This window comes from Drosophila eugracilis, unplaced genomic scaffold, assembly GCF_018153835.1.
Source record: "Drosophila eugracilis isolate 14026-0451.02 unplaced genomic scaffold, ASM1815383v1 contig_440, whole genome shotgun sequence".
Taxonomy (NCBI): domain Eukaryota; kingdom Metazoa; phylum Arthropoda; class Insecta; order Diptera; family Drosophilidae; genus Drosophila; species Drosophila eugracilis.
This window is the reverse complement of record NW_024573306.1, coordinates 909,462-936,608: the sequence shown is the minus strand read 5'-3', so window position 1 is coordinate 936,608 and position 27,147 is coordinate 909,462. Positions and strand designations below refer to the sequence as shown.

At 38.6% G+C, this 27,147-nt stretch overlaps 1 protein-coding gene across 1 annotated transcript in view; it reads right to left on the bottom strand.

The window, feature by feature from the left end:
* The window catches only part of LOC108117087 (dystrophin, isoforms A/C/F/G/H), a 143,230-nt gene that overhangs the window by 76,348 nt on the left and 39,735 nt on the right, over positions 1-27,147 (bottom strand). The window contains 6 exon segments of the mRNA XM_017229266.2: positions 16,747-16,827; positions 16,891-16,984; positions 17,203-17,336; positions 17,399-17,519; positions 17,599-17,689; positions 18,014-18,082. Coding sequence (XP_017084755.2) covers positions 16,747-16,827; positions 16,891-16,984; positions 17,203-17,336; positions 17,399-17,519; positions 17,599-17,689; positions 18,014-18,082 — 590 coding nt within the window.

Sequence of the window (27,147 nt, the reverse complement as noted above, 5' to 3'; positions counted from 1 at the left end):
GCTGTTTCTAAATAATAACCCAAAAATCTTATTTTTACCTTTAAGAAATTGTTTCTACAATCTGGTAGTCTAAGAATTATAATTTAAATTATAAATTCTGTTATCAACTTTTTCCCTCAGTGCCTGCCCACCTGCTGACCCTCTTGGAGCAATGCACCCTGCAGCAGCAGCACCAGAACTGGGCATACAAAATGCCAGCCATCGTCTTGACATATTTGGGTTAGATTTGCCCGCTCATGCTCATTAGGAATTCCGACTAAATTCTGGCCATCTTCCTCGGCGTTTCACTGCTAATGAACATAACTCTAGAGAGAGGGCTACCAGAAGCGGCTGGCTGACAGTCAGGCAGCCAGGCAGTAGAGAAGTTTTCGGTTTGTTTGTGTAAGTTTTAAATTAATGACAGCATATTTAGTTGCGGGCCAAGGAAAAAGGGGAACACAGCTGCAGCTGACCAGAGCAACTTGAAAATAGATTAACAAAAATTAATGTTATGCTCGGTTTCCAGTTCTCTGATGCGGAATCAGGTCCTGGGCCCTGGAAATTAAATAAGATGTCCTGTCACTGTCACGAACTCTGTAACTCTGTGTTTGTTGTGGGTTTCAGTGTGTGTATGTGTGGGTTGTACTGATGAATCTCCCTGGCTTCCGCCTTGGTCTTTATCTTCCCTTCTGGCTTTCGAGGAATTTGATTTAATTTGTGGCCACGAGTGTCTTGAGCTAGGGCCAGAATCTCTATCTGGGTCTTGCCATCATTTGTTTGCATTGTTGTTCGTGGTTTGTTTAGAAAGCGAGTTTTGAGTTGGCAAAGATAAATAGCCCAAAGGCAGGCCTTTTAAAGAAATATTCCTCAAATTACAGGACCATTTAATTGCCATTCTTAAATTATTCGATAGAAATATTTTATTACTGAGAGTAAGGAAATGAAATTCTGAACTCCATCTCAGCTACGTAGTTAAATAATTGAATTTTCAATTTGCCAGCGGTAACCGCATCTTTCGCTAATAAAACTCACCATAAATTAATTAAAAGACAACAAATTACCCAGACACATGCTGATGAGAAAACCTCATTCGATGATTTTCAATTAGTGCTGAAACCTAATCAAACTAGCAGCAGCAGCAAAATCTGGCCACGTTGCGGTTACTTGATGTAAAAGGATAAATCGCGGGGTAAGGGTAAAGTAAAAATACTGGAAAAAGAGTGTAAAGAGTGTAAACCAAATCCGAAAAGCTGGGGAAAACTTTCATTTAGAAGAAAACCCGATCGACTAAGTGGAAAAACCGAGAAAAAAAAACCAAAAGGAGTTAAAAGTGAATCCTCCGCCGCATTCAAAAGTGAAAAGCTGCAAGAGCAACACAGGCAAACAGCGATAACAAATGAACAGGGGAAGGAGCGAGGACTCGCAGCTAGGATACAAATACAAGAAAAAAAGAAAGAAAAAAGGACTCCGTACTTGTAGTACACGCCAGGGGCCAGGCTCAAACACTAAGCAAATAGACATGATAAATTAAAAAAGCAGAAAGCAAAGCAGCACAAGCGAAAAAAAGGAATGAAAAGCAAATAACGCGACGCATTGCACGCAGAGCTCAAGAAAAGATTACAGTTAACTCCACCTACTGCGCTCCCCCGCTTCTCCTTCACCAACCTATCCGCTCCCAACAAAGAGGCGTGGCAGGAGCAGCGGTCGATGTGTGTTAAGTGGCATGCCCCAAAGGCGTCAAGAGGCACGCAGGATAAATAACAAAACGACACTGATAGAAGGCAGAAGCAAATACAGGGATAGAGGGGGTTAGGCGGGGGCGTGGCAAATGGGGTTGGAGTTTAAGCCCTGGTGGGCGTGGCTGGCTGATGGGGCAACTGGCTTGTTTGGTTAAGCCTTCCAGCAGGTGTTAGCGCGTTTGAAATGCCAGCTATTTGCCATTTGCATAGTCGAGATTATACTAAACATTGTAGGGTTGTCAAGGTGTTCGATAAAGGAAAATAAACAACACAAAGTGGAGATTAATAAGTTCAGTTGGAAATCTATATACTTATTTTACTTAAGTTGAATTTATTTACTTTTAAATTTGGATAAGGAAAATAAACAGTATTTATGACTTAAAACTCACTTTCTAAGATTTTATAATAGTTGGACTATGAAGAAAACCTCACTGGTAAAAGTTCAATACACTTTTAAGAATAATTAACATTAAAATAACATTTAAATTGTTACTTATTATATAAGCACGCTTTTTCTTGCCCTCTACAAACTACCTGCCAACCCTGTTTGCTTGGCAATTTATCAAGACGACACCTTCTGGCCAATAGACATTGCCAACATGGCTAATACTAACAGACCCATAGACACAACCGACATCCATAGATATACAGCCATACAACCATGCAAACACCTAGCAAATACGCATCCAAGTGAGAAATGAAGACGAGTTAGTTAAGATGGAGGTGCCGAATGGGGGAAAAGGGAAAACTAGGGAGAGATAAGCCCGCTGCAGTCACCTCAAGCCATCTGGCGAGGCTTTGAATGTGGGAGGAATAGAACTCCTGCAGGACGACAGCATAAATCAGGATATATATACATACATAGGGAGATAGAGGGATAGAGATAGAGAGAGGAGTGTGCAAAGCAGAACGGGAAGCGATAAAAGACAAAACAGGCCAAGGAAACCGCTCCAAAGGCAAAGGGCAACACTAATTGAAAAGCAAGGTAGAATTAATGGCTAGGGAAATGTAAGCGCTCCATAAACTTTTTCCCTTGCAAAAAGGGAAAACCCCTGGCAGACGGCAAAAGAAAAAGAAAATGCCGAACTAGAACGTAACGGTACTTAAGTTAGCCAATTTGGAGACCACGCATTTCACCGCATTTCCCTCCTCGCTCTCATGCTCCCTAATTTTCCATTTCTATCGGGTAGTTTTCTCTCTTTCTCTCTGTTGGCCTTCCTCCCTAGCAATAAGCACCGAAATTAGTTTTTTCGGTTAGACAATTTTATTAACATTTAATTGAAATAACCAAACAAGCAACAAATGAGCTGCCACAGGCCATTTACGTTGATACAGTGCGCGAAGGGACTATAAAGGCGGTTGCAAACAAAATGGTAATAAAAATTAACATAGTTTTTGGTTGTAGGCAAAAGTTGGTTAATTAAGTAATAAAAATATTTTTATATTATTTAAGAAAATAATTTCTTGAGACAACCTTATGAGATTTAATTCAAAATACAGTTTATCTCTCAGATACATCACTAAAAATTAGGGTAATTAAACTATAGACATTCCTAAAACTTTTCCACCATTATAGTTTCGCAACGCACTGTAACAGCGACTGGAAATTAACACCCATTTAAGCTAGTTAATAACACAATCAAGATTCTTGTGCTCAGCAGGGGCGAGGAATGGGGTGCGACTTGGTCTTGTATCCGTTCCAGGCACTCAACTGAAAAGTTTTAATCCGCTAAAAGCCAGCCGAAGTAGGATTATGGGCTTTTGGCATGCCATTGATATGCTTGCTCCACTGTGGCATGTCTTTGTTTGTGTGTGTGTGCGTATGTGAGTATGCGTTTTATGATGATGAAGGTGTGAAAATGGGAAAAGGTGTGTGTGCGGTGCGGGTTATAAAATAAACTCTTAACGGAGGTTATAAATAAGAAATAAAGCAACAGAGATGCCCAAATAAAGCTTAGCGGAACTTTAAGCCTAAGAGCAAACTTTAAGTTAAATTTTAAGCAAAAAGATAAGCGAATTCTTCAAGATATAGTCAGCCAGACTAATCATTTCTACATAAATCCAATTATGTACACAATTCTTATCCAACCCACAACTTGATAATGCAAAATCCTTGCCCCAGGGCATGAACAATAAAATATATTATGTATACGCAGTGGACGCCATAAGTTATGACAATTAGGTTTGAGTGCTTTAAGGCGCCACAGGATTCTTATGAAATGAGAAATAATCATCTAGATAATGGCTGAAGCTGAAAAGTTCAACCATAACCGAATTTAAATGCCATTTCGAAGCCTTTTTATATTTTTTAAGGGCAAAACACATTTATTTATTTATTAGGCAACCGTTTCATGGGACTCCAAGCTGGACATTAAAACTCGATTATTTCGATAATAAAAGTTCTGGGACGAACGTGCAAGGCAAGCAAATAGGAAAATTCCAAACTTTAAGAAAGCAAAAAAGATGAGAAGAAAAACTTGAAATGAGAAAACATTAAAAGAGGTATCGAAACTTGAACTATTTATGAAGGAGCCAACACCTAATTGAAAGGGGTGGCATAAAGACGCTTTCATTAATTTTGAACGAATGGAAATGCCCGAAAAAACTTGCCTCTGCCTTTTTCAATTTTCGCCTTTTTCTTAGCATTTTCACGCTGCTGCTGCTGGCTGCGAAAAACTTTTTATGCTGGCGCAAATAAAATCACAATAAACTAATTGAATTCAGCAAATCGTTTTCCATAGCAGTGGCAGTGGCTGGCGGAATGTGGAGTGAATGAAAGCAGTGCGCGAAATTAATTCAATTGGCTAACAATAATAATTTGCACAATAAAAACGGCAACAATTGAATTGGAGAACAGGCGAAACTTGGCCAGAGATTTAATCACACACAAAGAAAGTTCCACACTCCCTGTTTTCCTTTTTCCCATTTTCTGGCCAGCTGTTACGTGATTTCGTAGAAGGTCCTGGTTCCCTTTTCTGTGCCTTTTGCCACTGATGTACAAAAGCAAAAGTTTCCTTCACTTGTCGTTGTCGTTAAATTAATGAAATTGTTATGCAAAATCACCAACTACTGGCTAAAAGGAAAATAGCAACAAAAACTAAGTGGAAAGTCCAATAACAAAGAGTTTTCCAACAATTAAAAGCAAAGAGATTTGGCAGGTGAAACGGCCAGAGAGATGTCTAAGTGAAATTGAATGATTATAGTCAATGGATAAGTGGAAAGTTACTGTTATAAACAAAAAATAGCTAAGCTATCAGATTATATCGAACGACCAGGGAGGCGTATACTTAATATTAGGAACAATATATTTCAACAAGCAGAATATTTAACCTTTTTAAAGATTCCTTCGTCTTGCAAATTACATTATTGTTTGAAGCAATATATGCGGAAAATTTCTTTAGATACTTCAAGTATTTTTCCGCTGTTGCAACTGTAATACGAGTGTTCAATGTGGCGTATACGCAATATCAAGTGAAAACCACTTGAACAAGCACATAACGACAAGTTTCCTTTTTCTGGCTTTCCCTTCTACTTTTTTTTTGATTTTGGTTCGGTTTCGGTTCTCTTTGCAAATAACCTCGGGCACGTTTCTCGGCTAACTGCTTACAAGTCCGGTTCGGTATTCCCTTAACCTCCCCAAACAGTATCTACCATGTACATTTCATTTTTATACGGCAAGGCAACACAATGCCGTCTCCTCTTTCCTTGTACAGTACAACACTTAAATCCCAATTCGTTTCGGGTGCAGGAATCACAGCTCAGATATCGGCCAACATGGAACATCGAGGGGGGGAACACTTACTTAACATGCATGTATGGATATTTTATTGATACGCAACTGTGAGTGCCGCTGGGCGATTGGACACAAGAAGGGAAAAATCGAGATGTGGGGGAAATGGGAAAAGTGTACGAAATAAAAATGAAAAATGTGTTGGGAGGCCTTTAATGCGTTTCGCAAGCATTTCGGGTTCTTGCCTCAAGGAGTCTTACGCACACAAAAGTGGAATGGCCCAATAAATGGCCATTGGCCAGGGACCAAAAGTAGGGATCACTCGCACTTGCCACTCGTCTCTCGCCACTCGATTTTCTGCTGCAGTCAATGGTTGGGACTGCCTCTGGCAAGTCACATGGAAAACTCTTTGAGTTTCCACTGCCATCATAAGCCTTTTCACTCGTTTAACAGCTGTGTATTGTTTCAAAGTAGTGGAAGGAACAAACTTGACAAGGAAATTGATTTTAATATAACCTTTGAAGGGATAGTAATTGAAAGGATTTGATTATTGCACCTAATTTTTATTTTATTAAACTTAATTTGTTACTACAAAAATACAATGACAATGACAAAGTTTCTTGTAATTTTCTTTAATTTTTAAGTAATTTTTTAGCATCAGAATCCCTGTTGTTTTAGTTTGTGTTTTCTAACTAGTATCTAAAACCCCATGTTAATCTCTCACATTTGTTTATGTTAAATAGAAAGTGTATTTAATATTCCATGGTTCCCAGTCAAAGGACCTTTTTACCACTTTTTCCAGACTCATGCGTCAAGATTGTTCATTCATCTTCCTTCGCCGGGATTTCGGTACCGAATCGGGTACAACAATCAATAAAATTGAAGATTTGCCTTTTTCGCTCAGCCACACAAAAGTCATGCCAGCTGCTGCTCGGATACATCCTCCCATATACATATATATAAATATATATTTATCGGTATATATATACAAAGAAAGAAGGGAACAGAGTGTCAGGGAATTTGCAAATGCCGACTGATTAATGACGCAATAATTGTTGGCACACGCAGGCTGAGCGATGGATGGCCGAAATGTATTTAAGTTGCTGTTTTGTTTTCGGCCAAAAGGCAAACAAAGTGTTAAAAAATTGACTTTGGCCCGGCCATTGGACTAAGGGATCACTTTCTGGTCGTTGTTCGGGTCATTTGATAGGATTATTATCGTGTTCTTAGCCCTTTTGGCATTTGATTTTGCGGAAAGCTTTCCGTTTTGGTTCCCCCAGCAGAAAAGTTCCATTTCGTTACGTTCAATTTACCAAATTGCTTGAGTGGCGAATGGAAATTTCAACTATTTTCCCCATTGGTTTTTCTATTAGCAGGTCGCGTTCTCCCTGAGGGTTTGATTTCGTTCTTTAGCCCGAAGCCCTTAATGATGATTTATTTTTGCTTTGAGCTTTGAATTGGTTGGTTAATTATGCCAGTTAAGCGTCTTGGGGTTTTTCGGGGCTTCTCAAATGAATTTCAATTTCCTCAATGATAACTGACACTTTAAATGACTTTCTGATTGAAACTCATTGAATGGCGTCCTAGATAATGATCGCTAAGTAATTGAGCTAATGTTTATTTTTGGGGTAGGTATTTGGTCATTACTTCATCGAATCAAAGGCTAAAGCTGTTGTGGTGGGATTTGTGAGTAATAAAAGAAAATCTGATTTGGGCTTAAATAGTTTTAATTAAGTAATGTTTGTAAATCTTTCTTTTTGTTCTTATAAATCATTTCCATTTCATTACTTTCCCTGCAAATCATGTTTTATGTTCCCCTTTTTCCTCATAACAGTGCCATAGTGCAAATCCCTTCAGGACATCATATCCCCAGCATATTTATATATATAATCCCACACAGCGTAAACAAAGCATAATTAGCAAAGGAAAGAGATAAAAGGGGAGTGGGTTATTCCTCTGAAGGTGTTGAAAATTATGCATAAGAGAGGGAAAACGGAAATGAAGTACGAATTTCCTAGCTGCTGCGATTTATGTTGGCCAGAGATCCCAGAGGATATTTTCCAGGGAGATGAGAGGCTGCAGGTGAAGCCAGTTGCCTGGCGCGCTAATTTGCTAAGCACGCTTACACATTGGAACTGGGTAAAGCCAAAAAGAACCCCTTGCCCCTTCCTGGAAAAATCCCCAAAGGGAAAGAGAAGGCTTTTGCGGTATTATCATTAGAATTTAAATTGCCTTTCGCCGGCTGAGTTCTTGCTGTTGTTGTTGCCTTTCTGGCGTCGTTAAGGTAAGGGCAAATAATTTGTGGCGCCCACCGCTGGCATATTTTTTATGAGCTTATTTACCCTTCTGCCTGGGTCTCTAATTTAAGCGCCTTTTCTTTAAGCTCTTTTATCTAACTGAATATTTAATTAACCGCACAATGCGAAGTTGTTGATGGAAAAGAAAAAGTGAAAAGTATACGTAGTGACAGAAAAGAATTGGGTTAATCCAACTACAACTAAAAATAATATCCAAGTTGAGGAAAAACTTTTCTCCTAGGGAAAACTTTCATTTTTCTTTCTCATTCTATATCTCGTTCTCTTTGGGATGATTTTTATAGAATTTTTTATCTTATTTAACTTTTATTATCTTGGAGCGTGATAAGCCTTATCTGGCATGTGTTTTGTATGGCTTGTTCGGCTTTTGTTGCTTTTGCCGCCGCCGCTGCTGCTGCTGCTGCTGGCATTTTCAAATAGTTGTGAACTTTATCACAACAACGAGCCACAATAGCCCCAGCCTGAACATCAGAATCAGCGCCACCCACATTTTGTGGTTGAAAGGGCACATCATCCCCCTTCGCATCCCTCACCCTTTCAACCAGAACCACATGTCGCTTATAATCTGCTGTAACTTTCTGGCCCACTCTTAACTGACATTTTTCGGTTTCTGCGGTTCTTTTCTGTGACTCTTTTACGCTAATTTGGCTAGCTAAAGCATGGCAAACACAAATATACATAGAGATTTGATATTATTTTAAGATTTATTTATGTCGCTGCGAGGGAGATGACATTGAATTTTTGATGTGGATTTATTATCTTCTATGTGGTTTCCTTTGTTCTTATTTTAGAGCAAGTCTGGAACATGTTTTTCTGTTTACATTTGGCATTTCTGTTTTTTTCTTTGTGTATTTTTTGATTGACAATCCCATGTCTGCAAAAATATTTGCGGAATCGGAATTCTTTTGAAACATAATTTCAACGAATTTTTGTGGTCTTATTAGCTAAGAATTTAATGGAATATAAATTAAATTACAAAAGTGTTTTATATTTAAAGTATTAAGAATTTCCTAAGACTTTCTTCACTAAAAAGTGTATTTCTAGCAATGACAGGTTTTCAATTTTGAAATTTCCTTCTTCCTTGTTTTTATTGCAGCCTCACAGATGCTGTCATGACATTTGCCAATTGTGAGTGAATTGTGTCGAACATTTTTCGTTCTGGCCTCTGAAAAAGAATTTGGATTCTCTTTTCCCTTTTTTTGTGTGTGCTTTCGATGCAACTGTCGGAAGATTGTGTTGATTTATTTGATGAAATGTTTTTCTTCGTGGAGCATCCAAGCAAAATATTGATGGGAATGCAAATTCTCGGATTGATGGCACTGGACATAAACAAATGTGCAGAGGTGATAAATTTCAATGAGAAAACTTTCGATAGAAGCAGGAAGTTTTCAAAAACTTGCTAGTGGAAGTGAAATTTAAAGAATTTTCGGGTTTTTCAATGCAACAGAAATTGTATTTAAAAGACTTAGGAAAAGGGAATTCGTCTAAGAGAATAATTTTGCAAATAAAATGTTGACAAAAAAAGTATTTTTTGCTTTAATATTTCTAATAATAAATTAAAGAAAACCCCTTTCTATTTTAAATTCACACTTTAAGCTTCTTATTTTGTCATTTTCAGCATATTTAAGCCATCTTAAAACTGCCCTTCAAAAAACACAAAACCAAGCTAAGGCCCAAAAACATAAACCCTTGTGAAATCCCACTCTTAATTCCTCCCACTCAGAGTTTTCCCCACAAAATGATAATGCATTTTTAATATGCACATAATTCTCTTATATATTTTTGCAAAAGGACAAAGATATGAAAGACCGGGCGAAAAAAAGAATTACAATGAAAAACTAGAGAATGAAAGGAGGGCGGAAAAGCGGTGGGAAATGCGGTGGAAAAGCAGAATAAATAACATTTAGTGTGAACGCTGAGAACATGCGAAAATGTAGTTAACATTGCAAAACAGTAACGAATGAAGTGGAAATGGAATTGAAAGCGCAAACACACACACACACACACAGTCTCAAAAAAGGAGGAAGGACTTCAGTACAAAAGTATGCAAGTGTCTGTGTGCAAAAGTGAGATGGCGGGTCAAAAGCAGAAAGAGATGGGACATCTTTTGTGCTGTTTTATGTCTGTCTCGGTCTCTGCATTTCCAGCTGCATAAAGTTCGCATTTAATTTCGTTGGCAACAATTTTTTTTCGCTGCCTCCCTAGCTTTTCCTTTGCCTATTTTCTAGTTTTCCCGCATTTTCTTTTTCTTCTTTTTCAAAAATATCTCCACGCTGTTGTTGTTGGTTTTATCGCATGTTTGGCCGCGAGTTATCATTTCTAAAGACACCCACACGCACACACACAGAGCCAAACAAACGTTGTAAACATGTCACAGTGTCTGTGCGGCGTCTGCAGTTCACCCCTTTTTTCCCCACTCCCCCATTTTCCACCCACTCTCAGTTTTTTTTTTTGCGCGTAGCAAACAGGAAGCAGTCATCCCAACACTGGCACAAATTAAATGCAATAACACGAGAGGAAAAACAAAAAAAAAAAAAAAATAAAAATAAAAATCCCGGAAAAACGTAAAATAAAAGAAAGCCAAAGGAGGAAAGACTTGCATGAACCTCATAGCTGCCGCAACGGAAAAGCTATGCAAGGATAAAGGGCGTTGGAATTGGAGTCCTGCGGAAAGGGGCGAAACTAGTGCCACGTTCAAGCAATTATAGTCAAAGTGAAGTTGTAATCTTTGGTGGGTCCCTTGCAGATGGCAATGACAAATAACTTTATCTGCCACGGGCGGGGGCGAGAAGCTATGTATGCTCTCGGAATTTACACAGCGAATTGGATACCTGATTCTGAGATATGCGAAATGGAGTTGGTTACTAAACTGCGGAGTGGAAAAAATATGTATGACTTATGACTTATTCTATTTTACTGGATTTTCATCTGATCAATTATAAAATTGTAATTGCGATTTATGCAATTGCAAAAAATACTCCCTTTTTAGAAACGGAAATTACTGCAAAACGAAGATATTTTAGATGATTAAAGACTGCTTTAACACCATAGTTTTATTAAGAAACATAAAGTTAAATTAAAAGGAAATAAAGATATATATTCGCGTACTTTTATTGTTCGTTGCTTAAAGTATTAAAAACAAAGCTCTTTAACTGCTTCTAATAAAATCAGAACCAATGACCAAATCGGAATAATCACCCTCATATTTCCTATGCTGTAGAATATTTTCTTTGTAAACTCCAAACACCGCTTGTCAATCACAAGTCAACCGTGTCTGTGTCCCGTTGAAAGTGTCCCCTTATATCCGCGACTCGCTGATCCTGGCGAGGCTTGAAAGTATGCAACACTCTGTTTCTTTTTTCGAATCTACTCGCAACCACTGACTGACAAGAGGCACTCTCGAAACTGGCTACACAGTTGGGTCCGCAGTGCTCATCAGAAACTAACCAAAGCACACACACACACACTCGGCATCCTGTGGTCACTCTTGTCCAAATGGGGATAGCAAAAAAAGACAGGAAAAACAACAAACAAACGGGAGCTGCACAGAGCCTGGTCAATCGTCGGCGTTGAACGTCCAAGTCAAGGACCATTGCCTTGCCCTCAAGTGGAACTCCGCCCTTTTATTTTTGTTTCTATGTAAACTTTTTTCTCCGCCATTCGCTTTGGTTTGCATTTGTTTTTCCCTCGCTCCACTTCACGGTTTTCCCTCAGTTCTCCTCAGTTCTTTTTTTTTGGCCACGCTTTGCGCGGAAATGTAAATTAATTGGTCTAACAAAGTGCACTTCAATTGCGCTGCGGGCATGTGTTGTTATAGTTGTTAGTTTGCGTGTTCTTGTTGGTTGTGTTTTTTATATTTGTTTTTTTTTTTTTTTGGGGAGTTTTCCATTTCTGGCCCGGCGATCATTAAAGTTTCGAGTGTTCCATAATGCAGCCAGCATAACGTTTTTAAGCGGCTGACTTTTTTGACATTTCCACAATAATTTCAAATGGTAATGGGTTTTTAACAAAATGAAAATTAACAGTTTGGTGGAAAACTGTGTAGTTTTTTGGAGTTACGTTCGGTGAAAAATGTTTTATTTTTTTGGAGTTTTGTTTATGAAGTATTTTAGGAACTTTTATTTTGAGTTTCATGTTAAAACACCTACAGATAAGCTTAAACCAATTTCACTTTAAAATATATTAAAAATATTATTTTATTTTCATTCTTTTAGCTTTCAAAAATAATATTGTTTAACGGTACGAATATTTTCAAAAAACAATTTAAGCATAAACAAACACTTACAACATTTAACGACCTGTTCTTTAAAACAATTTTCCGCTTAAAACTTTTTATAGCCCATGCTCAACACCCACAAAGTTTAAAAGGCCTCATTTAAATATTCATAAAACGGGCAACAAACTTAAAAGCGTTTCCAATGCAGCGTAAAAACAAAAAAATAAATGAAAATATTTAGATGGCAACCTACAAAAATCAACAAAATCAGATTCGGTGATTATAATTTTTAACTAAATAGACAATTAATGCTCAAGCTAGCTGCTGGCCAAAATCACGAGTTGCGCCACTAATCAAACTACTTTTCGGGGAACCCACGCAGCATCAACATCAGACAATCGGTCAGACAATTTCAAGTGCTTCTAACAAACAAACTTCAAAGCCTACGCATTCTGCTGTTATTTGTTGTTAACTTGTTTTTGTATCTTTTTTTTCTCTGCTTTGTTTTGTTTCTGGTTACTTGTTGCTCAGCCGCTGCTTTTGTTTCTGTTTCAGTTTCTGGGCCTCAACAGGTAAAGTCTCATGAAAAAAAACACACACAGAGACTTGACAAGCATTCGGAAACGGCGGGTTGACATTTGTTGTTTGGCTCGAGTTTGAGTTTGAGTTTGAGATGTGTTGACCAATGTCGTCTCCCACACCCAGAGTCTGGTTTCCCCGTCTCGAAAGTGTGGAAATGTTGTCATGAATGAGCATTTCCCCTACTCGATAGTGTTGTCATTTGATAAATAATCGGCTTTGGCCCTTTTCTCCTATAGCCCATAATCTTGTTTTTTCTATGCTAAATCGTGTTAACACGTCTTAGATCTTATGTGGTCGGCAGGCACTTCCCCCCAAGAGTATTGAAAGTTTTTCAAGATTTCCATGTATTCCAGCTTCTGTGTAAATCATTGAGAGCCTACGTTGGCTTGGGTTACTTTTTTTTTGGCTCGAAGACCGTTTGAAAGTCTTGAGACTTTTAAGTAGATAATTATCTGGGTTAAGGCTGAGTTACAGCACAAAAAATAAGAATGACACCTGAAGACTTCGCCGAGATGATAATAAACTATGACAATTTAGTTATCTTTATTTGTATGGAATTGCGCAAGTTTCTGTACTTCGGAACATATGGTAAATTTGTTGGGTAATTTACATGTTTAGGCGATTAGAAGGTGAAGAATGCGGCTAAGACATAATGATTTCGAAATTTTTGGGAAAGCATTGGAAGTCTTTCAACTGACTAAATAGATTTTCTTATTAATTGGTTTGAGTACGATTAAAAAATTATTACTTTTAGGTAGTTTTTCAATGATCAGACTTCCCTCTAATTAGTTCTAAAGAACATTTAAGAATTTAGGTGCTTCCTAAGAATATCTTTTAGATTAAAGTTCAGCTCAGATAGTTCCTACCATCAAAAGGAATTAAAACGTTGAAGCTTTTGAAAAGTATCTTATCTAAACCTTTTTAGCAAACACTTTAAGCTTGTACCCTAAACACCCCTTTTATCATTTTATTACACTCTCCACAACATTTTAAAAACAAACACTTTTTTGGCATTTCAAAAATATTATGCATTTTTCAAGTTAAGCTCTTTTCGTTTTCATTTCGTTTTGTAATTCCATTTGTCTATGATGCCATAGCAGTTTTTTGTAGATTTAATTGGCACTAAAACAATTCTTAAGGCGATTATGATTGCCGAGCGGGTAGAAATTTTCCGAAATTTCCACACAAAATTTCAATTTCACTTTGCGCGAAACGCACACAGATGCACAGGGTCATTGTATATGTGGTTGAGTGAAATATGTGTGCATAATTAATGCACATTTCACTTTAAAATGCACAGGCACACACACATATACGAGCAGTGCACATGCACTCGCTCACATACACAGGCACACACACACACTGGCATACAAAATGGCGACGGCTGTGACGCCTTTTCCGCCATTTGCTTTGAGCCGAGATTTGTGTTTAATTGTTGCATGGCGAATTCAATTTGCATGTGTGCAATGTTGTTATGCCTCTGTATGTGTGTGAGTGCCAGCATTTATTTGCTTGTGTTGGTGAGAGTGCAATGCACGCCACAAAGTAGGCAACGTATGTTTTTGTATCATTTCTTTTTCTTTTTTTTTAAAACCCTTTTTGTAATCTTTAAATATCATTTTTTTTTTCTCATTTTTACTTTTTTTTAATTTACTTTTATTTTGATTTTCGGCAGAATGAATTTATAATGTTCATTAAAACCGGAACCGGTTAAAAAGAGTTCTGACGCTTTGGCGTTTTCCGTTAAACACGCGCGACCGGGCGCATCTCAAAACACGAACTGAAATCCGAAACTGAAAACTCGACGCCAGCATCCACAATTGACGCCGGCAGCGAAGTTGACTGAGGCAGAGGTAGCGACAGAATCCGGAATGGAATCCGAAATAACCAAAGTTCGTTCGTTCGAACTTCGTCGACCGAATGGTCGCATTTTCCACATGTGGGAGTCGGCCATTTCCCGAGATAATAACAACAACAGAGAGCAAAAACGACAACAGAGCGGCCCCCGAGAAGTTTGGAGACCCAGAGAGAGTCTTGTGGAGAGTGTATTTGGCACCTCGGGAGAGCGGAAAAACAGCCGGTTGATACCGTTATTACCTACCGGCAAAATAAACAAAAACAAAGAAAAATAAAACGCATAACCGACTCTTGGAAGCTCTTACTTTTGCATTAATAATTTAGTTTGTTGTAAGCAGTAACATTCCACGGAATTTTACATATACAAATTATTAATGTTCGGTTTTTTTTAACTTTTAATAACTTTTGACATAGCTATATATCACATTAATCTTTTATTTTAATAAATTAAAACAAATTTCTACAAAAATGTTATTTCAAAACTAAGATTTTATGTCGTTATACTTCGATAGCTAAAAAGTCATACAATTTTAAAGGCGATAACAGTGACAAACCAAACACTTAAGTGGAGACTTCTTCTTCCCAATATTACCATGAGAAATAGTGGTAACAAGTTCAAGCTTTTAATACAATAACTGCTTCTGCGCAATGACAAAATTGTTAAAGACCTAAATAATAAGGGGAACAATCTGTGTCCTGAATATTATCCTGTGTTGGAACCAAACTTAAAAGCTATTCTTGAAAGCTTTTCAAAGGACAATTGCCTTTTAAATAAAACATTTATTTTTAAAAACTCTATAAGTTTCTATATTAAGAATTAGAAAAAGAGTATACAAATTAGAATCCTAATGAAGCATTTTATAAAAATAAAGTTTTTTAATGCACGAATAGTATGAAATTTACTAAAGAATAAAGTTGTTACGCTTTTAGAATTACCACAATCAAAAACTTTGAGAGCCCCTTAATATATAAAAATTGATCATATACTCATATTCCCTAAAAGCAGCGAAGGAAAATGCAAATTTTTTCTTCCGGCCCATTAAAAGAACATTTATCTTAACCCTTTTTAAAGCCTTAATCTCAAGACGCGTAAAATTTGCATTTGAGCCCCAACAATTGAAGCAATAAAATAATTATAATTGAATCGCAATTAAAGGCGAGGAGGGTTTCTAACCCCGAAAAGCTCAACGCCGAAGACAAAAGCCAAGAATATTGAAAAGAAAAGCGCCTTAAAATAATTATCTTAAATAGGCGAATGTAATTACAACAATGAGGCAGACATAGAACAATGAAAATGTGGCCGATGATGATGCCACAAGCCACCACTCCACCGACTGGTAGAACCAGCCCCTCTGCCGCGGGCAATTCTAGTAAACAAACAAACAAACAGACGCCACAACATCACTTGAGAAAAGCGCGCCACACTGAACTCTCGAGAATATTGTAAGTGGAAATGGAAGGGGTGGGTTGGAAAATAGGGAAATCGCTAGACAAAAGGCGGGCAGAGGAATCCTCACCCTCGGATGAGTGTCACTGATAAGTGCATCCAGCAAGTGGGCAGAACTCATTTGTGGCCACAATGCCAATTTTGATTGCAACTGCAATCGAGACATTAAGTGCTCTGGATGGAAAGACTTGGTATGGTTCCGTTTTCGAATTCCGATTTATATAGGGATTGGGATCATTATAGGCAAGTTCAAGTGGATCGAACTCGGCCCTTTATCGGCTGCATTAAATTTAACCAGCTAATTGCTTCCGCTTATCAAAATAGATAAAAGAAATTAAGAAAATTATAGAAGAACTTTTTATGGAGACCAATATCAAAGAGTATTAATGGGAATATAAATAAAGATCAGTTTTTTCAAGTGTATGGACTTACACTTACGAAACTTACGAAATGTTAGTAAATTCCAGAGAAGAACTTATTAAATAAAATAAAAAAATATTACTTAATTTCACGTTAGTAAATTGTAAAGAAAAAAATGGAATAATTTACAAATAAATTTATAACGAAAAGAATATTTATATTAGTCATTTATTACCGGTTAAACATTTTATAGCTCTCCCTAAATAAACTTCATTACTCAACTAACAGTGGCCAAAAATTGCACCCACTGTACTCCCCGACTGCTCATCATCTTTCGCAGTTTATTCACCGATGGTAAGCCAACAAAAGCGAAAGGCAATGAACTTTCCAAGGAAATGAAAATTCTCTTTATACAATGCATAAATCTGTCAAGTGTCGTTAAATTGTTACAGAATGAATATATCATTATGTCAGCAGCAGGGTATATATAAATGATTCCAAAGATAAAACTCCAGACTTACCTTGAACATTAATGGATTGCGCTCGATGTCAGACTCAGCGTTTTCACAAAGTGTTTCCGTTTCCGATAGAAAAGCAAGGAACTGTAAGGATAAATTTGTAAATTATAGATTACTGTATTTAATGTTTTAGTATATTATAGTTACCTGATCCATGGCTCGGTCAAACGACTGAAGACTATGCACAGCCGCATGCAGTTGCTTGCCACGATTGATGACTCCATTGTTTAAGTTGGCATAGCTGGAAAATGGTCGGAAAAACAATAAGTGTATAAAGAATATAAAAACTTATTTTGAAGACATATTTCTAAAGAATTTTCAAGAATAAAATTGGTGGTTTAAAGTAATTAAATTAGATGAAATTATATAAAACAGCTTATAGCTTTGCTTAAAACAAACGTAATCATCAAATGTAGCTTAAAATCCCCTTAATTATCCCTACTTTTCCACTTGACTCACCGTTGATTGATAACCTCCGTCATCTTCTTGATCCTGGTGGTATCATCGTTTGGATAAACGGCAATCAGTTTCTGCGTCAGCTCGTTGAATATATCAAAGTGTTGCTTGTTCTGGTGGAGTTCCGCGTGGAAAGTCTGTCAAAGGAATGAAACAATGAGAGTCTTCCACAAGGAAACCCAAACACTACCCCCATTACCTTCTGCTCCTTTTGCTGGGCCTCCAGGATGTCCGCTGTGGTGGCAATGGTACCCATTCGCTCGGCTCTTTGCTCCATGCGGGCCAGCCACTTCTCGAGCTCCACGCGCTTGGCCTCGAACCTGCGGTTAATTTGAGCAAGGTGACAGAGAGTTAAGTGCCGAGTGTCGAGTGTTAAAAGAGGGTGCTATTCAAACCTACCGCTGTGAGTCGCTCAGCATGTTTTTAAGTTGGGCAGCTCTCTGCAGGACACATTGCGACGTCTCATCCCAATGTTCTCGCAAACGGGTCACTGTTAAGCAAATGAAATGAATTACTAATTTATTTTACATTAAATCTAGTTAGTTAACGGTAAGTTAAACCAGATTAAATGTCAATAAGTAAAAAAAGATTAGCCAGAGTTTATCGCCTTGCTATTTGGTTTATTGCCCAACCATGCAATTTAGTAGAAATATAAATAACTTTCGTTAGCAATTTGCTTTGTCAGCTCGGCTGGTTCAGAGGTTCGTGTGTGTGTGTGTGTGGGCTGTTATGGGTTAAGCTTGAGCCCTGTGCGGGAGGCAGGTTGGGGTTAAGTTACAACACAAACACACTAACTAGCCTTCGGTTCGGTTACCTTTCAGACAGCAACGCATATAATCTAAGTCCGCTGAACAGTGCGGTGCTAGGGAAAACTGTTTCAGCTCTACGATGTCGAAAATTGAGAAGAAATAAATATGTTAAACTAAAGAATGTAAAGTAAATAAGTTTCGTTTTCAACAAATACAAGTTACTTTTCAAAAACTATAATGCCAAATATTATTTTCAATAACATCGTCTTAAAGTTTAACAGTTCCTTAAATCAGGGCAGATTTCTTTATAGCTTAAGCTGAGTGACTAGTTTTCTAGTTTCAAAATAAAACAAATAACAGAATACCTATTTTATTAAGTTTAAATTAAGTAAAATGAAGATTTCGTGGACAAATTATAGGGACGAGGTAGAAAACCTTACCCTGCATGCCGCCACTCGAGTTCTGGGTGAGCTGAGTCTCGTCATGCGATGACCTTCTACGCATGCGCAGCTCCTCACGAGACAATGCCCCACTTCCGGCAGCTACTTGAGCAGCAGCAGCTGCAGCGGCCGCAGCAGCAGCAGCGGCAGCGGCGGCCCTCGACTGTGCCTGATGTTGCAACAAAGCAGCAGCGGCTGCCGAACCCGGCGATTGTCCCATATTGTGGACCACCTGTGGCGGTATATTGCCCAACAATTGCTGGCGAATCTGCTCGCGAAATTCACTGCTCAACGGCATTGGCTGTTGTTGAGCGCCGGAAGTTCCAGAATTTGCCACCACATTTCCGGTGGCTGAATTTCCGGCGCTACCACCACCACCTGCAGCAGCAGCGGCAGCAACGGCATTTAAATTATTCTGAAAACGATGGCGACTGTATTGCAATTCCAGAGGTAAATTTCGATCCAAGGAGCGCATATGGTGCTCGATGGTGGAACGCATGGATTGCTCCACCTGGGAATTTGAGCTGGATGAGGAGGAGTTATTGTGCAGAGATTGCTGCTGGGCCTGGGCTCTCAATTGTTTCAGTTCCTCCAGAGATTGCCGTGAGTCCCCAGCTCTTCCTTCGTCCAAGGATAGATTCCTTTCATAGTTGGCAGTTCTAAGATTCACCGAGCCACCGCCCAAATGTCGAGTTCCAGCCGCTAGACTGGCCTTAAAACTTAAATCGAAATTATTTTGCACTGCGGCCTCCATATTCCTGAGATTCATTTGCTCCTGCATAGCCCGTTCCATGTTCCGTAAACCACTTTCAATTCCTCGCAGTGCATCCTCCGATCCGAACTCCTCTGTGGGCGATGCAATCGATCGCTGATTGATCTTCTTCGCTTCACTGGCTCTTGTTGGCGCCGGCGAGGGTACGGGATTTAGGCCATTCTTAGAGCTCTGTTCACTCAAAGCAGCCACGGCCGATTGGAGAACCAGTGGCGGTGGTGGTGGCGGCATTTCAAAGGGATTCGAACAACGTCGAGCCGCCATGCCTTCAGCTGAGAGTGTTGAATGTTTTTCGGGAGGTGGCGGTGGTTTATCCTTGAACTTCATGCCCGCCAGTGGGGAATTTTGTGCAGAATTTTGAGCGGAACTCTGAGTGGAGGCAGGTTTCCGTGGCAGTGGAGGTGGTTGCCTCATGGGTGGCGGTAATCCTGGAACCACCATCGTCTGACCATCGGGCATACTCTTCAAACTATGACGTTTGGGTGGTATTTCCGGGGGTGCGGCACGATCACTGGCTCCCCTGGCCGGAATCGCCGGTACCGGACGACTCTGGGTGGGTGGCAAAGGGGGTGGTGCACCGGTTTTATGGGCTGGCAGCGTATTAATCGCATGATGTTCCTGTGATCCTTGTTTCCTCAACAATTGCTGACCTCTTAGTGCCGCCTGGGCTGCCAATTCCGAGTTGATGCGAGGTATTTCGGGAGCGAGTTTTGGTCCAGCGGCACCGGAATCATCGCCACCCAAAGTGGGCGGGATTGGAGGTGGTGGTTTGGCAGCCATTTTGTTTGCCACTCCCCCACTCAGCTGCCTTGTTGTGCGTTTTAAAGGATTTTCCCGGGATTTTTTTTTTTTTTATGTATATATTTTTGTTTTGTTTGTTTTGGTTTCCAGGGTATTTTAACACTTCACTAGATTTGCATTATCACGTGCCGCATTATGTGCGTTGGAGAAATGTTCGATTGGCCAGCGGCTCTTCACTCAATTAGAGCCGGAATAAATGCATAAAAAAGTGTATAAAAAAGCGGCACTGTTGACATTGGTAAAACGTTGAATGTTAATGGTAAACATAAGCTCCACCTTACTCTCTCTCTCTTCTTTCCCTCCTCTCTCAACTGCTCTCTCTCTCTCTTTTGAATTTTGGTTTGTTTATAAAACGTGCCGGAAACTTAACACTACCATCGACCACAAATAAATACTTCAAAGAGCAAAATAAACAAAAGAGAGTGTGAAAAATGCTCTTAGTTTTCCCTCTCTCCTGCGGTTTCCTCGCAACTTTTCTCTGTCCACCTCACACAAACACAATCGTAAGTTTATTTTCACCACACTTTGCGCATTTCCCTGCGCCGGCTGTTTCTCGTTGCATACTTTTTGGCGCTGTCTGCTTTGTCCGTTCGTTCGTACGATACGGTGAATACTAACTAAAGGGAAAAACTTATAATCTTGGGTTTTAATGCTTCTGGAATATATTTTTATATATTTTGAATTTAATAAGTGGCATTTAAAATATGCCACAAATTCTTTATATTCCTTTTAAGCTGTTAAAAACTATTGAAATTTTGTGTTATGGAATTTAAAGGATCTAAACCCCAATAAACACTTATTTTAGGCTTTATAAAATAACATTAAGCTTGATAGAACTAAAATATTTCAAAAGTTTAATAAGTCTAATAAGGGATGAACTAATTTTTGGAAAGGAAGGAATCATATTTGGAAATATATGTTTCAATATAACTACAACTTTTGTAAGCGTTCTTAAAAAAAGATTCTTTTATCCCCTAATATTGTCTTTTTTTCTAGTATCTACTGTATTTTTCTTGGTTGGCCTGTTCTGCATACGAAATCAGTAAGCAACTGGCTATGCTTTCACGCACTACGAAGTCGGCCCTGCTGCTGCATTTAACTTTTAGCACCTGCAACAACGAAAACGCAGACATGTTGTGCGCTTTATTGTGATCTCAGGCCAAAACTCCCAACCTCCAGCGCCCTTAAAGCAGCATTTCGTGTGGATGTTGCTTCTACGGAAAACGCCATCCAGTCACTTCCTTGGTGGCAGGTGCATTTAACTTCTGCCACAGACACAAACACAGACGCTGGCACACCAGCAAAAAGTGCAGACAACAATGTCGGGACGATGGCCATTTGGCTTACAGGGCATTTTCAGTTTCCACTTGTGATTCTTTTGTTGCCCCGTTTGCCACTGTTGCATACACCCAGCTCAACTGGCTGTCATTGGGATAGCAGCAGCCGCAGCAGTTGCAGCAGCAGCACCAGGACTAAAAACTATTATCCTGACGACCCCTCCTAGCAACTAAAGGTTCTTCCTGAAGACCTTCCTTCCTTCCGCCAGCGACTCACAGTTAATAGCTTTCTCGCTGTAATTTTTACGGTCGCGCCTGCCGGCTTCTTGATTATGCAGCCGTCGCCAGTTCTATTTAATTTATGACAAAAGTTGATTATTTAAAACTTCACTTCCAGGCTGGAGAAAGTTTCTTTTGCTTCATTTTTCGACTGTCTCACAATTGCACTCAATTAGCTGGAGGCTTTTCAAAAAGTTATGTAAAGCGGATTAGCAGGCTGCGAAATGACAACTAATGGAAAAGGATTGTCAAAAGTTCGGGCAGATTGCAGATTTGTCCAGAAAGTAACAGAAATTTTTCAACTAAACCAGTATTTAAGAATTGATTAGGTTATTGAATTAGTTTTTGAAACGTTGATAGCTTTAATAAATAGAATATGACTTGAAAAATTTGAAAGGTAATTCAAATACTCCTAGTTTAGGAATTTTACGTTTGTATACAGTTAGGGAGCCTTTAAATTATCTAAAATCTCATCTTTTCCAAAGAAAACTAATCGGTATTTGATATACCCATGTCACCAACTTACTATTCATTGCAATTGCATAGAAAACTCATGAATTAAGTATGTGTAATTCCTCAAATCCAAGCCACTTATCGACAATACGAGGTGTGTTCAAAAAGTAAGGTGACTTTTCAAATTTCTCGGGCAACATATTTTCGATTATCGTTTTTTTTGTTTTGTTATATTGGTACACTCTTCCCTAACATCTGTACCAAGTTTCAATGGAACATCCTCTTTTGTTTGGTTGTGAGAGGCGTAAAGTTACAAGTTGTTTTGCGAGCTCGGCGATTTTTGCTTTTTTCGGTCTTGGCTCGTCTGGGCTCTTCCATTGGGACGATTGGGCTTTGGTTTCGATATCATAACCATATACCCATGATTCGTCACCAGTTATGACCCTTTTGAGTAAATCTGGGTCGTCGTTGACGTCATTCAACAGCTCTTGAGCGATGCTCATGCGACGGTTCTTTTGCTCAAAAATTCAGCAATTTCGGAACAAACTTCGCTGACACACGACTCATACCCAAAACGTTTGAAAAATTTCATGGCACGAGCCAAGCGATATACCGACATCTTCAGCAACTTCTCTGATAGTGATTCGACGATTTTCCAAAACAATTTTCGTCACTGCTTGAACGTTTTCATCAGTTGTTGACGTGCTTGGGCGTCCAGAGCGAGGCTGGTCATTGGCATCTTCCCGGCCATCTTGGAAGAGTTTGTACCACTTGTACACATTTTTTTTACTCAGAACAGTTTCACCGTATGCCACTGTCAACATTTCAAGTGTTTCAGAGCACTTAATTTTATTTTTTACACAAAATTTGATGCAAATCCTTTGATCCATATTTTTCGATAGCAAAAAATCGCCGAGCTCGCAAAACAACTTGTAACTTTACGCCTCTCACAACCAAACAAAAGAGGATGTTCCATTGAAACTTGGTACAGATGTTAGGGAAGAGTGTACCAATATAACAAAACAAAAAAAACGATAATCGAAAATATGTTGCCCGAGAAATTTGAAAAGTCACCTTACTTTTTGAACACACCTCGTATGTTTCACATTCGGCCGACAACCGACTTGATTATCCCAATAACAAATACGTTTGGCCGGCCCCTAACAAATAAACCTCAATAAATTCAATACCCATTGCCCCATTCCCTAACCACTTTTCGTTGGCTTTTCTATTTCCTCGGTATCCCTAATAACACAATAATGGCCTCGATAATGAGAGCAATTTTTCCACGACACTCGATTGACACATCCATTGTTCTAGGCTCTACCAATCATTAATCATATTTCCCCTCTTTTTTCTACCACCCTCAGCAAGTGGCTTTATGCTCTTCGAGAATTCCGACAATTTCTCATTTTAAGTTTTCAACTGGGACTTGGTAAAAATTTGCTTATAAATAGCCAAAAAGCATGCTATACGCTGAAACTTTAGTGTTCTGTTTTTTTGTTTTTTTTCTTTTGTTGTTGCGGTAGTGTGGAGGTGTGGCTAGATAAAATTGGGGCGGTGGAATGTTCAGGGTAGATAGATAAACTATTTTTATACCAGACACGTTTTCTACGATGAGATGCGGGCGATACGGGCAAATGAAATGTTTGCCTGCCTCCGTCTAAAAGTATGCAATCAAGTCAAATAACTTGAGTTGCTGGGTTGTTTCGTGAAAGAGCATTGCGTTGTTGTTGAAGTTGTTCTTTTAGTTGTTGGCTGTGGCGGGCTTTTTTTTAGGTACGAAAGCTTCTCATGAATATCTCTTTATCTTTCCATGAAAATAGATTTAAATTATAATAAATTTAAAGATACTTTTATGTCCATCAGATGAATGATTTTATCTTTTTTAAGGCTTTTGTATATCCCTTGTTGTTAATGTAACATAAATTTCATTAATGTTTAGTTTTGTTTTACTTTTCTTTCAGTGTAGTTGTTGCTTTGGCTGTTTTTGTAATATTTTTTCTTGTTGTTTTTGAAGTCCTTGTTGATTTTTTGCCATTTGAGTGAGCGCCAAGCTTCCTTGTTTTACTTTTTTTTCTATGCTTTATATTCGTTTCTTTTCGCAAGCGTTGCTGTTTTTGTGCTTTCCATGGAGTGGACTCCAATGAATTCCTAGACGCACACACACACACGTACACGTACTCAAGCACACTCGTGCACATACACACAAACACTCGCACGCCTTAAGTTATGCTTCACAATTTTTTCCGCTGCTCTTCAGCTCCGTTCCGTGTAATTTATTGAAACACATTCATTTCTCGCTATGATGTGAGCAGCAACAACAACAAGAACAAGAGCAAGAACAACCACAGCCATCAGAAACACGCCCACTTTATTTAGCCAGTTGGTGTTGTTGTTGTGCGTCTGCTTTTTGTTTTCCATGAAGTTGGTTTATTGAATATTTATATGCAAATTGATCACGATTTTCGTAAATGTACGGTTTTATTTGTTGCTTTTTTTGGTTTACCCTGTTTGATTATTCATTTGTAATGGAATTTCATATATATTTTTTTATAATTAATTTTCTATGGTTGTATTATGGGCTTGTAAAACGCTTTTCGTAATTTATATCGAGAGTTTAATGGCATTTTGGATTAAACTTGTTTTTGTCGAATAAATTATTGTTTGAATTTGTTTAGGAGAAGTAGGTGTTAAATGTGTCGGTGAGTTTTTGGGTTTAATCCAATGAACAAAATTTACATTTGTAAAAGAGGATTTATGGATGCTTATTTAATAGGATAAAGCCTTAAAAAAATCTGATTATTTTATTTGATTTATTGATTGGTTTTAGATGCTATTAATTGCAAGTTAAATGACATTCAATTCTCAATCAAATGCTTTGAAATTTGTTATTTTGATAGCCATTTTGTACTTGTTTTTCTTTTGAATATTTTTTACTCATTTATTATGCAGAATATTTTAACTTGTTTTTCTAAGGAAACATAAATAACTCCTTATTTATTGTGCAAAATTCACGTTGTTTTCTTTACTATTTATTTAGTTTCCACAGGACGGTTTTTTCTCCTTTTTTTGTTGAACAACATTTTGCGGCTTTTTGCCACCCTCACGTTTATTGATTTACAAATACGGCGGCGAGAGAGAGTGAGAGGGGCGGAGTGAGTGAGCGAGAGAGAGAGAACGAGGGGAGCAGGGCAGGGCAATAAGCCGCCGCAGACACAAAACTTTAAATGCCGTTTTGTGGTTTGACTTTGCTTGGTTTTCGGCTTGTTGGCCTTACTAAAAAGCAGCCACATAAAAAATCAAATATTTCACTATTTTAGTTAATTAAAATTGCATTTAAATTACAATTCTTTTAAATTTTATTTGTGCTTATTTTGCCGGAGACTTTTACGCGACGCGCACCAAGCAGAGAACGCGTGAATGGCTCTACGGGACTTAGTTCGGAATTGGATATGGATATGGAGGAGTTTCACAACCGTTTGTACGCAGTCAGAGCCAACGAATGCCCTGCCGGGCTGTTCACAGAACTACGGACCCCAAAAGACGGACAAAGAGCCAAGTAAGGGAGAGAGAGAGAGAGAGAGAGCGAAAGTCACGGCGTAATTTCAACACGGAACCGCTTTTTGTTACGCTCTCCAAAAGAGCGGCTATCAGCCGACCAGCAACCCCCAAATGGGTAAACAAAAGGTGAGCGGTAAAAAAGGGGAGCGTCCCAAAGGGGAAGCAGGGTGGAGAAGGGGTCGGCGGTGTGATAAAGCAACCCCAAAAGCAAGTTTACTAGCAATGCACTGGGAGAAATATTTACTACCAACTTTATGATGTATTTTAAAACTTTTCTAATCTTCAGGAATCGCTATATAACTATTGCTAAAGAAGAATTCCCTAATTGATTTATGTTTTATGAATATCTCAAAATTCCGTTCTTTAACATTATTTCCTGCAGTGCCCACACCCACCACCCATTGGCACTCTCTTAATCCAACTTTCACCAATGTTCTCTGTGTATATTGAGTTCACCGGCATTCCATTAGAGTTCTCCGTCCGCTCTCCGGATCCACTGGCATTTGTTTTGCTAGGGTTCCGTGGGGAACATGCGCATTGCCATGCGATTTAGCCGGAAGACATTCAACCTTCCTGCCACATGTTGTGCGTACGTCTCTGAACCTTGACAACTGATAAGGATTATTTTTGCACAGGGTTGCAGCAGCAGCACCCTCTGCTCCCACGAAAGAGATAGGTATAGTTATACAGAGAGAGAGAGAGAGAGAGGGGATGCGAGGAGATTGAGCGGTTCGTTGTGCCATTGATGGAATTTGATGTTTATGTTATTGTGGCTTTAGATGTAGATTTTCCTTTATGGGTTGCGCAGCCCAGAAAAATGCTTAGTGTGCATTGGCCTTAATTAGTCGAAGAAAAATATGAGAGGACAAATGTGGGTGGCTGTCGAATGATAAGAAAGCCATTTATGGGATTGTTGGCAAAGAAACTAGTTGAAGAAACTAGTTCGAAGGATGTTAATTAGATGTTCTTGGAAAATGCAGATGAAGGAGATGCAAATAGGACTTTCAAGATAAATAATTTCTTATTTTTTCAACTAAGCTTTACTTTTAACTAGCTTGATTTATGAAGCGTTTACTTTAATGTAAACTCAAAATGAGAGTCAATCTTCTTACTTAAAGAAAAAATCCATAAAGAACCGCACTCCTTTAGATTTGATTCAGCTTTAAGTTTATATTTCCAGTAATATTCAAATGTATTCAAGACAAAAAACAAACAACACTTAAACCATTCATGAATCATAAATTATTTCGTAAATGCAAATATCCTGCGGCCTGACAGAGACCACAACTTCATTGTTATGTCCTTAGAGGGACAATGAGTGCAACCTTTTTAATGAATTTAATTAAAATTCATTAGACAACGAAAATTGTTAACGGCATTTCGGTCATATGAGATGCCCAGAGACAAAAACACAGACACAGAAAGTGAGAGAGAGAAAGACCAGAAGGAACAGGACACGTAGCCCAGGACAATTTGCGTAATGAGTGAGTGCATGGGGTCGGCACCTTTTTTACTCCTTTCCCACATCCTTTATCCTTTTTTTTTTTTGCAGTTTGTTGAGAACTGGAATTTCATTTTTCTGCAGCACACGCAACCAAACACACACTTTTTAA